Source organism: Diplotaxodon limnothrissa, linkage group LG6, assembly GCF_057381915.1.
Source record: "Diplotaxodon limnothrissa isolate DT_005_m linkage group LG6, D_limnothrissa_male_GT1.1, whole genome shotgun sequence".
NCBI classification, from domain to species: domain Eukaryota; kingdom Metazoa; phylum Chordata; class Actinopteri; order Cichliformes; family Cichlidae; genus Diplotaxodon; species Diplotaxodon limnothrissa.
This window is the reverse complement of record NC_140601.1, coordinates 43,259,273-43,277,504: the sequence shown is the minus strand read 5'-3', so window position 1 is coordinate 43,277,504 and position 18,232 is coordinate 43,259,273. Positions and strand designations below refer to the sequence as shown.

Here is an 18,232-nt window from a genome sequence, read left to right as displayed (position 1 = left end):
CTGCCACACACACACACACACACACATACACACACACGCACGCACACACACACACACACTTACCCTAACCATCAAAAATGAATCCTAATCCTAACCATAACCCAACTGTAACCCAGGGTTACAGTTAATATTATTATTATTATTAACTGTGACCCTGACTCTAAAACCACATTTTGAGCCTCAAAAATGTCTCCAAACTCGTGAGGACGGGCACTTTGTCCCCATAAGTGACGTTTGGTCACGCGGGTGTAGTAGCGTGCTAACTTTCTGTCCTCACAAAGATGTCGAAACATGTACACAAATATTTAAACAGCATTAAATCAAACTCACTTTAATAAAACAGCGTCAGTTTGAGGAATTAACGCATCCCCCCCGCACCCAATATAAACCCACTCGTGTTTAGAAACACGTTATTAAAATTACAAAATAAGGCGAGAAATGTAGCGTGATACAAAGAGACAAAAGAGGACAGGGGTGTCTGAATATATGACACAGCAGTAAATACTAAACATTTATATAAAGGAAACACAAAAACACGATCATTACATCAGAAACAAACAAACAAACAAAATACAAGGTGAGGTTTGCGCACGCGCCCTTGCGGTTTAGCGCGCACGAGCCTGGCACGACATGTAAATCAAGTTCACCAAAATAAGAAAGAAAAACACTTTTTACCTTTCAAAATAAACCGCAGGTTTCCTTTTGATCTCACCATAAATCAATAAATTCAAAAATAATATTTTAAGAAGTTGTAAAAGTTATACGAATAAAAGTTTTTAAACAGCACCTTTCATTAAAGATGGACTGCCGCTGCTGCTAATGTTAAGGAACGTGTATTAGTCTACATTTTATTTTGAAAGGCATCACCGGATGTTGTGAATGCTGACGTGATGGTGGTGTCGGGAGCAGCTATAAGGGGCTCTGTTAGCGGCCGGGAGAAGCGGTGGGAGCTCGGGTGCTGGCGGTCTACGGTGACACGGACTCGGTTTTGTGTCGTTTAGGCTAACCGAACCGGGACACGCAGGGACGGAAGTCATGGGAGTCGCTCCGGGGCAGCTCTGGAGCAGCCGCAGCGGGGAACACGGCTCATCTGTCGGCGTGAAGCAGGGAATTTAACCGCTGGCGAGGATAAAGGAAAACGTCGGGCCACTGTCTCCATCACCTCCTCCACCTCTGCTGTGTCAGCCGGCAGTGATGGAGCACATACGGACACCGAAGGTAAGATCATATTTAAATAAATAAAATAAAATAAATAAATGATGATGATGAAGAGCACCGGAGGCGGCTCGCGCGACCGGCAGAACGTGAGAGGCTAACACTGCGTGTCCGATAATGGAAACAGCCCCGACGTTAGCCGTAAACACCTGCCGCGTGTGGCTGTAAGGGTGCTCCCACGCAGCCCGTTAGTTTCATCTTAATTATTATTCTTAATAATCAGCACGAGCACATCTGCACATGCATGAGTCAGCACTGCGCTGCTGACCTCCATCTTCCTCCTCATATGACTCCTTTCTCCTTTAAAACGCATCATCATCATCATCTGTTTATGGAGGGTTGGGGAGAGTTAGCGGTCCTCACACAGTCTGCCTGACACTACGGAAATATTTATATAATACTTATTAATAAAAGCTAGCTGCAAAGGGCTTTTCTCTGCGTACACAACCAGATTTACCTGCTCTGCACCGGATGTCACAGTTTTAGACCCACTGTGGAGATCACGCGGCTTAAACGGGCCTTCAGCCTGTAGTTCAAGGAGACAGTCTGTGCATTTTCCCAGTTTTTGGCCTTTTTGTGAATAATAATGCATTTAAAGCTTGAGCACATGCTCACCTCTCAGGTGATCTGGAGGAAAATCTCTGGATTGCACAGAGCGTCATGCAGACACAGAGGATGCTTTGATCAGTGGACGTGGTTGACGTGTGCGTCTCTGACTTTGTTCAGGTGGAAAACGTCCGTCTGCTGGACCGGTCGTCAGGCCAGAGAAAGGCCAGCGTCGGGACTCTGTACCTCTCTGCCACGCACGCCATCTTTGTGGAGAACAACCCGGAGACGCGCAAGGAGACATGGGTAACCTGCAACAGCTTGAATAATAATCGTACCCGCCTTCAGCCACGGCCACATTGTTACCTGTGGAGCTCTCAGATTAGTATGAGGCACTGTTGGTGCTATTTCCCAGCACATTGTGCGCTGTCGGTCCTGCTTGCTACACAACAACATTCAATATTTAGCATTTACTGCTGTTTACACTTAGCTAGATTAACATGATGCTGTTGTGTTTAGTATGTTGCTCTGTTGTTTTGCTTGTTTTCTCTTCTTTCTCTTTTTAAGTTTCCTTTCTCACTGTCCCTCTTCCCTCCTGTTCATCTTTTCCTTCCTCTTTCTTTCTCCCTTTCCTGTCCCTCACTCATGTCTGTCCCGTCTGTAACAACTGAAAATAAAATAAAATAAATAATAACAACAAAGGTCGATCAAATGGACCAATACGGCAAATCCATCGGGTCTCCTTGTTGGTCTTCAGACAACAATTCTGACGGCTAAAGAACCAAACGGGACAGGAAAAAAAAAAGATTAGTATGAGGTGAAGCCGGGGCGCAGTGAGAGCTGCAGGAGGCCGCGTCACAGATGGAAGACGCCATATTTGGATAAAAGAACGTTAGAAAGTCGTACCAGGGAACACACAGCTGCTGTCAGTGCTCAGTAACGTCCCAATAAAACCCTGAGTTTCACTCAGACTTCTTGGCTGGTTGTTCAGATGATTGCATTAAAAAGGCTCCAACAGCACAAAGACCACACAGGTTTGTGCAGCAGCCTGTAAACATGATTAGTTCTGCTGTAAAAGTGGAGATGTTAACCCTGCAGGCAGGTTTCAGAGGCTGAAGCATCAGCCAGTATACCAGAAATGTGGAGTCTGAGAATAAATTTGGACGCCATCTGTAGAGCCTGGATTTATCCAGCTGCGTGTGTCGGGCTGCAGAGATGCACACGACAGAAATGTGATCCACAGAGAAACATTTATCTGACAGTGAAAGCTGCTGGAGAGCTTCATATTAATCACAAAGCCCTGAAAGAAGGAGGTTAAATATGGATCCTCAGAGTGGAAGCGAGACGAGAATTAAAGGTTTTTATGCTCAGATTAAAGGAGCAGCTTTCAGACGCTGTGCACAGAGTTCTCATTCAGATTCATATTTCTGTTTTAAAAGCAGGAATTTGTCATGCAGGCAGATATTTCCTGCCAGTTTGGTGAATCCTGTCTGAGCAGAAGCAGTGAAAGAAAAATAATAATCTGTGTTTATGCAGCTCCTCGTCTCCTCTGCTGTTAGCTGCACATTCATCGTGATGAGGAGCGGCGCAGCTTCATCTGGGATCACTGATATCAGTGGTGTGCGGTGTTTTCACAGAATTCCAGGCTGGGTGGTTTTCCAGACACGGGAAGAAAAGATGCCACCCTCCCCCCTCTTAGGAGTCCGCCTCGTCCCCGTGGACCTGAGTGGATGATGAAGAGATGCAGGCGTGTCACATTTCACTCAGCAGGCTCAGACTGCTGGCTGGATTAGCAGAAACAAAGGACAGAGTCAGAGCGAGGTGTAGATTAGCTCTCCTTCACAGCACAGCACCTAATTTTGTTCTTCATTAAAACTATGCTGCGTCTGATTGGCTCTGACCCAAACCAGTTCACGTCATGGTTCAGTGTTGGTCTCAACCTCCACACGTGTCTTTTATCTCATGTTGGTTGAATTCCCATAATTCTTCCCTCCAAATAGTCCAAAAAACCCAAAGAAACTATGAATACAAACACAAACGGCCGACAGTGAACGCAGCTTCTCCTCCAACCACCACAGAGGCGCACCGGCCTATCAGAGGCAGAGCTGGAGCAACGTTTCATGAGGTTTGTGACCCCAGCAGCCCAAAATGATCAGTCCTATCCCAGCGCTGTGAGGTATAAACAAGGAATGAGGAGAAGAACACAGCACAGCTGTACTTCCTGTGGGCCGGGCACTTCCTGTTAGGAAATCTGAGAGGCTACGCTAACAAGGCCACGGCGGGCTGCTCATCTCCATGATGGGTGTGCTTTACAGTAATGTGCTGTGCTTGGTGACGCAGGTCTACAGGAAGTAACTGTGTGTGTGTGTGTTACAGGTATTGCACAGCATGGTGAGCAGCGTGGAGAGGCCGCCCACCACCTCCTCAGGAGGTCAGCTGATCCTTCGCTGTAAGGACTTCCAGATCTTCCAGATATTCATTCCACAGGAGAGAGACTGCTTGGACGTCCACGCCTCATTGGCCAGACTGTCACGGCCAGGTGTGTGTGCGTGTGTGCGCGCGCGCGCGTGTGTGTGTGCGTGCGTGCGTGCGCACATGTAAAACACAGATTTTTAATTCCTCGTCTCCTCCCAGAGAAGTACAGCGAGCTGTACTGTCTGTCCTTTAACCCCAACGTGAACAAAGAGGAGAGGGAGGAGTCGTGGAACTTCATCGACCTCGCGGCCGACTACAAGAGGATGGGCGTCCCTAACAACCTGTGGGTTGCCACGGCAGCAAACAGTGAATACAGGGTCAGTCATGATCATGTGACACAATGTTAACTGTTTGAGAGATAACGAGTACATTTCTGCACTTTGACGTGAAGCTGCTGCTTATACGCCGACGGCTCTGAGAGCTCGGCGCCTCCAGAGGCCGTCCCCCTCAGTCTGACTGCACTCACCATATTCAGACTCGGTTCATCACGTTTAAGCGTTGCTGTCTGCGTGCTCAGACTGATGAAGGTGTTTTCCTCGTTTCACGTGTTTGCAGAGCTTTGTCTCTGCTGCGATCTAAACCTGTGAATGTTTCTCTTTAAGTCAGTCAGTAGTTTTTATAAGGTTTGGTAGATTAGCTCAAACAAGCCTCACTCACAGCTTATCAACAGCTACGTCACAGCACCACCCTCCAGCTCAGGGTCCAGTCAGGCTCCCAGGTCACCTGTGGTGTTGACGGTCTCTGAATATTTCATCAGGAAGGAGCGGTGAATATTCTCAGAGGGACGGTTTTAGCAAAGCAGCTGTTTGTCTCAGTCTGCGGCGTTTGTGCTGGAACCAGCTGAGCGGCTTGGCCGAGTCATCGTAACAGGATGTTTAAAATGCACCATATGAGCTTAAACAGTGTGTGTGTGTGTGCGTGTGTGCGTGCGTGCGCGTGTGCGTGTGTGTGCGTGTGTGTGTCCTGCAGGTGTGTGATACATACCCTTCAGAGCTGTTTGTTCCAAAGTCGGCCACGCCCGCCATCATCGTGGGCAGCTCGAGGTTCAGAAGTCGAGGACGATTTCCTGCTTTGTCGTACTTCCACCAGGACACACTGGTCAGACACACACACACGTTTGTATTTATATCCTCGTGGGGACATCTCATTGACATTATGCTTTAGCTGCTTACCTTAAACCTCACCATAAACTAACTGTCACCCTGACAACAAACGGGCATTAAAAGCTCTGTATTCCCTCCATGTGTATGGGCATATGTAAGACTGTGGATGAGATGGCCAAGGTTAACACAGCCGAACGCATGATGCAAACAAAGGAAGAGCACATAAGTCTCATTGTGAGATTGAAGGAAGAACAAGGGTCCAGTCGGCCGCTTGCACTGTGCACCTGAGCTTAAAACCAGTATAACTAAGCCACAATATCCTGACTAACCATGAACCAACTGTCACCCTGACACCAAAACCACGTTCTGAGTCTCAAAAATGCTTCAAGCTCGTGAGAACGGGCACTAAATAGACACACACACACACACACACACACACACACACACACACACACGAAGGTGGGATTCTGAGTGTGTTCTTCGCTCTGCAGGCCGCCGTGTGCCGCTGCAGTCAGCCGCTGTCGGGCTTCAGCGGGCGCTGTCAGGAGGACGAGATGATGCTGCAGGCGCTGATGAAGTCCAACCCTGGAAGTGACTACATCTACGTGGTGGATACCAGGCCCAAGGTAACACACACACACACACACACACACACACACACACACACACGAAGAGGTGTTGTGACTAACGGAGTGTGTGTGCGTGCAGCTGAACGCGATGGCGAATCGAGCGGCAGGTAAAGGCTACGAGAACGAGGACCACTACACCAACATCAAGCTGCAGTTCATCGGCATCGAAAACATTCACGTGATGAGGAGCAGCCAGCAGAAGATCGTCGACGGTAACCGTGTGTGTGTGTGTGTGTGTGTGTGTGTGTGTGTGGTAAACAAACAGTAATGAGGAAGAAATGTTCAGCTTCCTCTGACTGCATATTTTTTTTCTCTCTCTCTCTCTCTCTCTCTCTCTCTCTCTCTCTCTCTCTCTCTCTCTCTCTCTCTCTCTCTCTCTCTCTCTCTCTCTCTCTCTCTCTCTCTCTCTCTCTCTCTCTCTCTCTCTCTCTCTCTCTCTCAGTGGGGGAAATGCGATCTCCGTCCGTGACAGACTTCCTGTGGGGGCTGGAGAACTCTGGTTGGCTCAAACACATCAAAGCCATACTGGATGCCGGCGTCTTCGTAGCCCGGGTGTGTGTACGCACTCGCACACGCTCAGCAGAGCTAATGCTTTAATAACTAGCGGTTGCTCGGGGGTGGGGTCTCAGTCAGGTGGGACCCCCCTCAGTCAGTCAGTTGATGCTTCGTAATCAGACCGATGGATGATGTCACGGCTTTATTTATCAGACGTGAGAAACGTAAACGTTGTTAATGATACGAAGTCGGGGCCTCGCGGTGGGGATGGTCACAGTGGACGCGCTGTGCTGCTGTTTGTGGTGGAGGTCGCCCAGCGTGGCTTTACTACGCTGCATGTAAATGCATCCACAGGTAGAGCTGTGCACACCTGAGCGCAGCCTCCATGCTCTGATTGGATTTGCTAAACTAAAAAAAACACCCGTTGCCAGCTCGCCTCACGGTAACCCGTCGTTTTTTTTAAAACGTGGTCATTACATCAGGTCAGGTTCAGCAGTCGCAGCTCCATCAGGCACTAAAGTCAGACTCCTGCTCTCTGCGCTCTCTCCAGGCGGTGGCGGACGAAGGCGTCAGCGTGCTGGTTCACTGCTCAGACGGCTGGGACAGGACCGCCCAGGCCTGCTCTGTGGCCAGTATCCTGCTGGACCCGTACTACAGGACCATCAGAGGCCTCATGGTAACGCAGACGGCCGCGCTGACCATCGCCTGTTCTTCCTCTGACGTCTCACATCCATACCTCCTCCTCTTCTTCTTCTAGGTGCTGATACAGAGAGACTGGGTGTCGTTTGGCCACAAGTTCTCACACAGGTCAGTAACTTTGAGTCTGGTCTCATTCGGACGCTTCTCTTGCATCTTTCTGTCCACATTTAGTCCACGATAAAGACGTTTCAGACACTTTGGTCCTACGGTGTGGGAAACCATGAGAAAGAAGAAGAGGGCGGCAGTGCCAGTTCTGTAACGAGCTCCGAGGTTGAAACTGAAAGAGACGCTGAAGGCGAGGGTTGGTCCAAACAATCCAAACGACTTTCACTTCAAAGCAGCAGAACCTCAGTTCTAATGTTTCAATCTCATGATTGTAGAGACGTGAGCACAGACTCCAGTAAACGTGAGACATCAGACGTGATGACGGTTCATTAGTTTCTGTTAGTGATGTCAAGCTTACCTGTACAGCTGACGTTCAACGAGAGCATCAGCAGTTTAATTACTCGTTCATATTTGCTCTTTACCTGATTGAACACATGAAAATTGCTCTGTGCCCCGCAGGTACGCTCACCTGGACAGAGATCCCAAAGAGGTGTCCCCCGTCATCGACCAGTTCCTGGAGTGCGTGTGGCAGCTGTCAGAGCAGTTCCCGTGTGCCTTTGAGTTCAACGAGCGCTTCCTCATCGCCATCCACGCTCACGTGTACTCGTGTCAGTACGGGACCTTCCTGGGAAACAGCCAGAAGGAGCGTCGGGACATGAGGTGAGCACGAGCGTCCCGGATTCACGGGCTCTTACTGTGAGCAGGCGAGTCGGCTTTTCAGGGTCTGAATAGATTTAAGAAATCAGTCCTGTTTATGTGACGGATGCAAAGAGGAAAAAGTAGAAACCAGCGACTGATCCTGTGGGAACTCCAGGCCTCGAGCGCCGGCGTCCTGCAGGTGTTAGATCGCACCCTGGGTCAGCACACCTGCATCACATGATTAGTTCATTACTGGGCCTCTGGAGAACTCAAGACCTTTAAATCAGCCGCGTCTGAGAGCTGCAGGACGCCGGCCCTCGAGGAGCTCCCTCTCCTGTGTTAAAGGAAATCAGCCGTCGTAGCTTTTATTTAAACGAGATGAGTTTCTGAAACTGGACAGAATGTGTTCATGGTCTGATGTCGTCGCAGTCCCGTCTGCGTGGATATCTGCCCGCTGCTCGTTTTTATTTAAGGAAGTAAGAAACAGGAAGTGCAGAAACCTTAAATGTTTTTAATGAGGAACAGTCCGTCGTTCATCACCTGCCACTCCTCGTCACAGACCACAGATGTTTTCATCGCTACAACAGCTCGTGTCCACAGGCGACGGCGAGCACGCCGCTTATAATCCAGTTTTATTCGTATCTGTGTCACGGAGGTAAAGGCTGTGCGATGTGTGTCTGCAGGCTTCATGAGCGCACTCACTCGGTGTGGCCTCAGCTGTGGAAGGACCGAGGCGAGTACACCAACCCTCTGTACAAGGCCGAGCAGAGCCAGAGTCAGGGCGTGCTGAGACCCAACACCTCCCCCTACTGCTTCAAGTGAGTCACTGCAGCAAAAACGCCAACACAACCGCGTTCTCTTTCACAAAACAGGAAGTGTAGTCCTGGTCCAGTCCAGCCGGCTGCGATTCCCAGCAGTGATTCTGTGGATCCTGATAGCTTAGCTGGAAACATGACGATTCCTGTTAAATTAATTTATTTAAGCAGCAGCAGGTTCACCCTTTAAGACCTACCATAGAACCAAGTCTGCCAGAATTATCCTTATATTCTTACATGCTGTAGGGACACTTGTTTTGATTTATTGATCAGCATTCAAATATCTCAGTGAATACAGAATAAAGATTACCACAAAGCAAGACAGCACGAGACAAGGCGAATCAAATTTCTTGTTCAGGTCATGTTTGTTTTGTAGAGAAAATCAGTGGTTTGTATGAGACTTCCAGCTGATCATCAATCATCACTCCAAGAAATTTATTCTCGTGCACTCTTTCAATTTCAATTCCATTAACCCTGATTTTGGATACATTTTTCATTTGTCTAGTGCCAAAATAATACTTTTTGTTTTCTTTATATGTAACGATAACTTATTTACATCAAACCAGTTTTTTAATATATTTAACTCCTTTTCCGCTGCAGTCAGAAGCTGTTCTGGGTTTTTACCTGAGCAGTACAGAGTGGTGTCATCAGCAAACAACACACATTTTAACAGTTTGGAAACACTACATATGTCATTTATATATAATATAAATAATTTAGGGCCCAGCACAGAGCCCTGAGGAACACCACAAGTTACCTTCAACTGCTTAGATTTTACATTATTGATTTCTGTCATCCAGGTAACTTGTCATCCACTTGTATGCTAACCCTCTTATGCCATTTCTCTCTAGTTTATTCATTAATATAGATCAATTGTATCAAACGCCTTTTTTAAGTCTATAAAAACACCAACAGTATATTCCTTATTATCTATAGCATTAGATATCCCTTCAACAAGTTCCATCACTGCCATCGAAGTGGACCTTTTCACTCTAAAGCCATGTTGGTTATCACTTAGGAGATGATGCTTCTCCATATATTTATCAAGTCTATTAACAAATAACTTTTCTAAAATTTTGAGAACTGTGGGAGCAGAGATATTGGCCTGTAATTGGTGAACTGACATCTCTGTTTTTATTTCTTGACTCTGGAATTTCTTTTGCTAAATTAAAGCCAACATTTACAAAGAAATCATTAAATTCATTTGCAATGTCTTTAGTTTTATCGAGCACAATATCTTTATCTTTTTTTAAATAATCTGGATAATTCTTATTTTTTGGGCCCTTTTTGATTTTACTGTTTAATATCCTCCATGTTTCTTGTGTGTTACTTCTGCTTTGCTCCAATAATGTGTTAATATTCTTTCTTACTTGTGGGAGCATTTCAAGTTACTATACATCAATAAAACCGTTATAGTCCAAATATTGATAATATGTATGCATTAAGTCAATAATAACTACATAAATTGCAAAAAAGAGCAATAAACTATGTTTTTGTTTTTTTTGTTGTTGTTTTTTTTTTTTTGCATATATTTCTAGTTAGAGAAATTTAAGAGGTTTGTCCCTCAAAACTGTAAATACAAAAAAGTTGCACAAAATAGTTTCTAACAACAGGAAATGTATTTTGAGTGTCTTCATAGTTTTATTTTTGAGATACACCAATTTTTATACACTGCTGGAAAAACGGAAATAAATATTATAATGCAAATTTGCAAAAAAACAGCATATGCATCAAAATAAACTGTTTCCAGCAGTGCAACTTGAGTCCTAAGCATCCCAGAAACTATTCAGAAAAGCAAAAAGTCAAACATGACTTTCAAAAACACCAGTATAGGCTCATAAGGCCCCGAAGGTAAAAAAAAACAACTACATTTTCCGCGAAAATGACGTCACTTCCGGCTTTAAAGGGTTAAAGGAAGCTGCACTGAGCTGCTGGTTTTGTGCATTTGTTGTGTTTGCCTGAGTCCCTGAAACAGGCGGAGAGTTTCTCTGCTTTTATATTTCACATTTATTCTCCTCCAGGATGTGGAAGGGTCTCTATAACCACGCTGAGAAATCGACGCCTCCCCGCCAGTCACCTGCCGACTTCCTGTCTGCCGTGAGGGAGGAGTCCCAGCAGCTGGAAGAGGAGCTGACCAATCACCAGGAGGTACCGCCAGGAGGAACCGCCCACCACCACCACCCGGGCTCCAGACAAGGCATACAACACACGACACGCCTGTTATGACACCAGCACAGATCGTTCACTTCAGCTTCGCTGCTTAAACTGCGACCGTCTACTTTTTAAAACTTTTTACCCCAAAAATTAAAAATAATTCAGCAGCTATTAAACCAATTTTAAAAATCTGCAGAAGTTTCTAGATTAATTTTTTTTAAATGTCTTATGTTGGAAGCAAAGACTGTAAATAAAAGAAGGAAACTGGCTCTACATCTCAGAATTGGACATTAGCATGTTAGCATTAGCCGCCCTGCTGGGTTGTGTAAAGGTTACTGTATTTGGCCACCATAGACTGTGTCACACATACCTGATGTTAGCGCTCAGTAACATCTCATTGGACAGTCTGTTAGTCCAGTAACCTCACAGCCGACACATTATTGGTCAGGCGATGTCATTAAAAAGCTGCAACAGCACAAACACGGTGCAGAGGTCAAGTTCAGGGTTAGCTGAGGTGAAGTCAGACAGCTAGCAGCTACGTCATGTTAAAAACACCTTTGTTTCTTCTGTAAAGTTTTAACATAGGAGTCTATGGGACTGAGTCACTGCTGGAGCCTCTAGTGGACGTGAGGGGAACTGCAGCTGGGCTGCAGCCTCGTTCTAACCTGTAACTCTCTGAGTGTTAATAAAGTTTTTCCAGTTACGAGTCCTGTCAGCTGATTGTAAGCTTCTTGTCTCTGTGCAGAGGATCGCAGAGCTTACGGGGAAGCCGATCACCTGGGAGAAGATCGAGGTTCCCCGGAGGAGGACTAGCTGCCTGCCGCAGAGGCACAGCGGGCCGGACCCGCCCACCTTATACAGAGAGCCAATCGCCAGCCTTGCACAGGACAGCAGTCACACACTTTCCTCTGCACCAGCCAATCAGAAGACTCACACCAAGGAGCCCGCACTCTCCCTGCCCTTAGGGCCACATGGCCAGCTCAAGAGTCACGACCCCGATGACCTCTCCACCTGCAGCGACCTGGAGTCGGGCGTGGCCGACCTCAGCAGCCGCTCATCCAGCGGCGGTGATGTCGGCAAGGACCCGGACTTGGAGTGACACGGACCGGATCAAAGGGACTCCGCTGGCTTTTATTAATATTTATTCACAGGACGGCGAGGTGACGTTTTCAGGTTAAAGGGAGAAACCTCGGCGGCGTTTGAGACGGAGGTGAAAACACGGTTTAACGTTTTTGGTTCACAGAACAGACAGGCTGCTTCAATTTAAATGTTTTTAGGTTACTGACATTTGTACTGAAACGCACGATTGCACAGTGACAGGAAGTCAGACGCACACGAGTTTAAAGCGATCAGAACAAACACGAGTTATTGTCTCTTCTTCTCTCCACTGAAGAGTCTGAAAACTTGTTTCCACCCAGTCTTCCTCGTCCTGCAGCGCGGCATAACAGGCATAAAGGTTTCACTGTAGATCATGAAGCTGACCTGCTGTACGTGTTCAGCGTGGCCCTTGTTAGCTCGTTAGCTCGTTAGCTCGTCACAGCAATCACGCCTGTGGGGTCGTATTTGTGTGGACGACAGGCGGCCGTTTCCTCAGAGGGCTTCAGTCTGATCCTGGATCAGCCGTCTGCTCAGTCTGAACACTGAAGTGCTGCTAGAGCAGCTTTGATTCAGTTCAAAACGGCCCGCCCCCTTTAAGCCCCTGGTGGGCGGGGCTTCTACCACAGTTACTTTGGGAACACCGGGGAGATTTTTTATTAGAGACAAACGTACTTTAAACTGTCACAATAACACAGAAACCCCACAAACACACTCTGACTGAAATGCTCCAACACACACACATGCAGGCAGACACACACTGACAGACACACATATAGACACACACACACACACACATATAGACACACACACACACACATATAGACACAGACATAGACACACACACACACTGACAGACACACACATATAGACACAGACACATATAGACACACACACACACACATATAGACACAGACATAGACACACACACACACTGACAGACACACACATATAGACACAGACACACACACATATAGACACACACACACACACATATAGACACACACACACACACATATAGACACAGACATAGACACACACACACACTGACAGACACACACATATAGACACACACACACACACACACACACACACACACACACACACACACACACACATATAGACACACACATATAGACACAGACATATAGACACACACACACACACACACACACACACGCAGGCAGACACACACACACACGCAGGCAGACACACACACACACGCAGGCAGACACACACCGATCGTTCACTTTCTCATCGCCTTCTTAACGACACGTTTATTTCAAAGGTTTAAAGGGACTGAAGAACAAACAGGTCAGTGTTTATTTTTGATTTTAGACTTTTTTGTGCTTTATTTGATTTTATTAAACTTTATTTAGATTTTGCCGTGTGAGGAGCTGATGCTGTCGGTCCTTCAGATGACAAAGTGGAAATGATGAGCTCAGAGCAGTGTTCCTCTAAACTTTAATCATCTGTAACTCTGTACATTCCCACGTTGGACGAGCAGCAGGTTTGGAGGTGTGTGTGTGTGTGTGTGTGTGTGTGTGTGTGTGTGTGTGTGTGTGTGTGTGTGAGAGAGAGCTGGATCTCTGTTACTGGGAGCTGGTGATAAACTGGCTCCACTTCCTCCTCCTGCTCATAACTGGGACTCTGACCGACACCTCCTCCGTCCACTGCTGGTTTATGGTTGGAGAAGTTTGACTTTAACTGATGCACTGAAGACGAACTTTGAAAGGAGAGGCGTGACATCTGTGATTGGCTCTAAGGAGCTCGTCTCCTTTTTAACTGGTACACTGTAGCCTGTGGTGTGTCTGTACGTCGCTGTGTGTTTCCTGTATCCACTGATGTAAACGATCTCAGTAAATCCATATTAAAGAGAAGAACTCGCGTCCTCGCCTTCTTCCTCTGTGGAGGCCGAGCAGCCGTTTGAGTTACGGCTCCTTCACAGCGTATCTGTGTCCGTCCCACAGCAGGTTTGGATCTTTAGTGGAATTTATTTAAAGCTTGAAGCAGCTTTTATACCATTTACGGCCTGCACACATCCTTGTTCCCTCTCTTTCTCCATAATGTGTTCGTGCTGCAGACGTCAGTAAAGTTACAGTCACAGTACTTGCACATGTAGCTAGGGCTGAGGAAGAGGAGGAAACTCCGAATCCAGAGAAGGTGGAGACTTTAAATAACCAACAACAAGCAAAACTCTGGAGAAACAGCACCACACATTGCATCTGCAGGGTGAGTAAACCAAACCCAAGCTTTGTACCATTAGATCACTCTGTCTGCAGACACTTACGTTCTGAGCAGCCACGTCGCGTCACCAGCTACATATTAAACTGAGTCTTCCTCTCATGATGACAGGACCGTGTGCTTGCTAGCAAAGCTACGACTGAGGTGATGTCAGTGAGCTTTTAGCTCTTCTTGCACTCAGTAGTTGGTTTAGTACACATGCTTTCTTCTTGGATATTCCAAAAGCTGAGACTCTAATAAAACTATGAGATTCTTTACTATAAAAACAGACTAATACACCTGATTACTGTATTACAGTGTTGAACCACACTGCGGGTAAATGTGTCGTCTTTACACATGTAAATACTTTTTATTTGAAAGATTTCATGTAAATTTAAAGCTACAAATATATTTTCTGTACCATAAAAAAAACTTCTCCATATTTTAATTACCAAAATTACAAACTGTTAAGTTCCACTGCTGTACGATATTTTTCTGTCAGATTATTTGTTTGTTTTGTTTTATTTTTACAGAATTTTACAGATTATTTCCATTTTTAAACAATGTACTGTACGTGTGAGATCAATGATATGAATGTAGCCGCTGAAAGTGCTGGATATAAATCTTCACCTCAAAGTCCGTTCACATACAAGAAGAAGGGGAGTGAGTGGGTCGGCGCTCAGGGCCTTAAACACACCCTTTATTTCCATGGGAACACAGACACAACCAGAATCACAAATACAGTTTAAAATCCCCCTATACAATAAAGAGTTTCCAACACGCTAAAAACCCTGCCGGCAGAAATAACTATATACTATCAAAACAAAAGCTACACAAATGTTTCCCCCCCACAGTGCCATAATCCCACAGTCCAGCCACACGCGGGCAAATGGTCCTTATCTGAAACAGGAGAGGAATTTCTCTTCCAGGATGGAAACCACACCGGCCAGAAGAACAAGGAGGGGGCTCCTGTCGCAGACCTGTCTTCTCCTGACAGCGCGTCACTGCACAGTCCCGCCCCACTCCACACCTGAACACGGCCTCCCTCGTAGTACCGCCAGATGCAGGCAGAGGGACACCCCTGCCCTGCTGTGGATTGCGGGCATCGCCACCCACTGTCGCTGTTCCTGCCGTTGGGACTGGATCGCCGTGTTCCGCTGGCCAGTCCGTTGCCGAACGACTCGTGGCACCCAAGCAGCAGGTCCTTCGACACATATGCTGGCTTGAACACGTTTCTTTTTTCTCCTGCTCACCTTTCGTGCATCGCTCTCTCACTATCCCCTTTAGCAGGTCAGTTTGGCGGCTGATAGGCCGGCTCGGGGAACGCCCCGCCTCACAGGTGCCTACAGGTCTGCTTAGTCCACAGTGGATTAAAAGAATATTGTGCAACAAAACTAAAATACACAATATAAATATGAGGATAAAACCATGCAAATAAAATCAACACTATGTACCAATAAACAGCCTGATCCAAAACAAAATATAAAAACAATTTTCCACTGTGTGACACGAACACCAAACTCATCGAGTGTTATCAGTGAATGTTCTTAATCCAGACGGTCTTCACACAGAATGAGATCGACAGCAGTGATCAGCAGAGGTGCAGCGTTCTTACCATCATCATTATTACACGGATTCAAGTACGGGTGGAGCTTCTCTGTGAAGGAGCAGCCAGTGAACGAGTAGATCAGAGCTGCAGCATCTACGTCATAGAAGGAGACCAGACCCTCCTCATAGTCCACAAACACCCCCACCTTCTGAGGACCAGACCGGAGACAGAGACGGACCGGAGGGGCGGCACAAGCTTTGTACTCATTTCCATTTCTCAGACAAACAGTCCAGAGACCGTTCTGAGGTCTCAGTCTGATTTTTCCCTTCCTGTTGATCGACTCTGTGGACACTCCTAAGTCCCAGTCAGTCTTTCCTTTAACCTGAACCTCAAAGTAAAATCTGCCTGAAGAGAAACTCTGCTCTGCTAAAACACAAACACAGTAAGAAAATCTCTCTGGGTTGTCCGGAAGTTTCTTCCTCACATCACCATGATTCACTTGTTTTCCATCATCAGACAGGATGAGATAAGGATTTGCTGTATCAGGATCCAGAGTCACGTCCACTGCATCCTGCTGGACCCTCTTCAGCTCTGCAGCCTCAAACAGCTTCTTCATGTCTTTCCTGAGTGTCTCCACAGCTCTCCCCACAGTCCCCTCATATGATGGTGGACGGACTCTGACCTCTGTCCAGTCCTTGGTGCATAGAGCAGCTTTCAGGGAGGAGAAGCTCTGGAGGAGGTGGAGGTGGTCTTCAGAGCGTGAGAGCTGCTCCACCTCAGAGCTTCTCTCCATCAGCTCAGAGATTTCCTGTTCCAGATCTTTGATGAGTCCTTCAGCCTGTTTCTCTGTAGTTTCCTGTTTGTCTTCGATCTCCTTTATGAGCTCCTTCAGGCGTCTCTCAACAGACTCCATCAGAGCCGTGAGGACCTGAACACCTTCTGCTTTCTGTCTGTCTGCAGCATCTTTCCTCATCTTCACCGACTCTTTGATCTCCTGAATCTTCAGTCGTCTCTTCTGGATCATCTGCTGAATCTCAGCCTCTGTCTTCTCCAGCTCTGCCTTCTTTCCTTCATATTCTTCTTTCAGAGGAACAAACTCATGAGCCTTGTGATCTAGAACAGAGCAGAGCATGCAGACACATGTCTGGTCGGTCTTACAGAACAGCTCCAGATGTTTATCGTGCTTCCTACACATCCTGCTTTCCAGGTTCTCCACAGGCTTAATCAGCTGATGTCTTTTCAGACTTGTAGCTGTCAGATGAGGCTCCAGGTGAGTCTGACAGTAGGAGGTCAGACACACCAGGCAGGACTTCAGGGCCTTCAGTCTGGTTCCAGTGCAGACGTCACAGGGAACTTCTCCTGGTTTGGCAGCTTGTTGCTCTGAGCTGCTGCTGCTGCTGGCTTTCTGCTGAGCTTCACGTCTGAACTGAGCAACCGTCTCAGAGATGAAGGTGTTGATCTTCAGCTGAGGTCTACTCTTGAAAGTCTCCTTACACAGGGGACACTGACACCTCTCATGAACATCCCAATATTGAGTGATGCACTTTTTGCAGAAGTTGTGTCCACATGATGTGGTGACCGGATCAGTGAACACATCCAGACAGATGGAGCACAGAAAGCGATCTTCATACTGCAGATTGGTGGCAGCAGACATGTCTGCACCCTGAGAACAGAAGTATAAAAATGTACACTTTAATTAAACATATCTGTAAATGGTTTAGAAATATCAAAGAGAAAATACAATTAACATTCAGCCTCTAACACTAGAAATCAAAGATAAAGAATGGAAAGAAAGAGGAAGTGACAACGTTCATCTTGTGTGGTTTCAACAAATTTATTTCTCTATAAGTTTTTTTTGTAGGAGCCGTTTTCTGTGTTGTTACCTTCTGTGAGCCACTAGGGGTCACTGTTTGTTTTACAGTATTGTATCTTTTTAAGGTAGACATGTAATTAGCGTCGGGTGTCATTGATTGGAAGAAGGAAATGGTTTGTGACTGCTGTACTGTTGTGATTTATATTAAATGATGCTGGATACTGAGAGAACTGATGAGCAGCAAACGCAACCGATGGAAAGCGATACAGGTATTAAACAGACAGGATAGGTACGGAGTTATTGGACCATCTCAAGTTTCATTCAGTGGAACCACGTCACCCCGCCATCAAACACCTCAGTGGCTTCAAACATAGGCCTAGCTTCTACTCTCTGATTATTCATCGTGTGACTGATGGATTATTTCAGCCTCAAGTCCAAACGTCGTTGGGAAGCTGTGTAAAATGTAGGTGAGGGTAGGAAAGTAGATAGACCACTAAATTGAAAGCTTTGCTTTGATGCTCAGCTCTTTTTCTATCACTAAGATCTGTACAGCATCTGCATCACTGCAGACGCCGCTCCAATCCATCTGTAAAACTCATGTTCCCCTTACTCGAGCACAAGACCCTGAGATACTTGGTCACAATATGCCAATAAGCCAACAGAACCAGACCTCCATG

At 46.5% G+C, this 18,232-nt stretch overlaps 2 protein-coding genes across 2 annotated transcripts; one reads left to right on the top strand and one right to left on the bottom strand.

Annotated features, from left to right (window-relative positions):
* Positions 1 to 1,194: 1,194 nt before the first annotated feature.
* On the top strand, positions 1,195 to 11,974 carry mtmr7b (myotubularin related protein 7b). Its single transcript, XM_085356498.1, has 14 exons — positions 1,195 to 1,218; positions 1,942 to 2,067; positions 4,138 to 4,300; positions 4,396 to 4,553; positions 5,206 to 5,334; positions 5,831 to 5,965; positions 6,048 to 6,180; positions 6,411 to 6,520; positions 7,014 to 7,139; positions 7,221 to 7,270; positions 7,727 to 7,927; positions 8,590 to 8,724; positions 10,743 to 10,869; positions 11,621 to 11,974. Exons 1-14 carry the CDS (start codon positions 1,195 to 1,197, stop codon positions 11,972 to 11,974), a joined length of 1,971 nt encoding a protein of 656 aa, XP_085212624.1.
* Positions 11,975 to 15,740: 3,766 nt separating this feature from the next.
* On the bottom strand, positions 15,741 to 17,396 carry LOC146631306 (E3 ubiquitin-protein ligase TRIM39-like). The gene has a single exon (XM_085356497.1). It carries the CDS (start codon positions 17,394 to 17,396, stop codon positions 15,741 to 15,743), a length of 1,656 nt encoding a protein of 551 aa, XP_085212623.1.
* Positions 17,397 to 18,232: the final 836 nt, after the last annotated feature.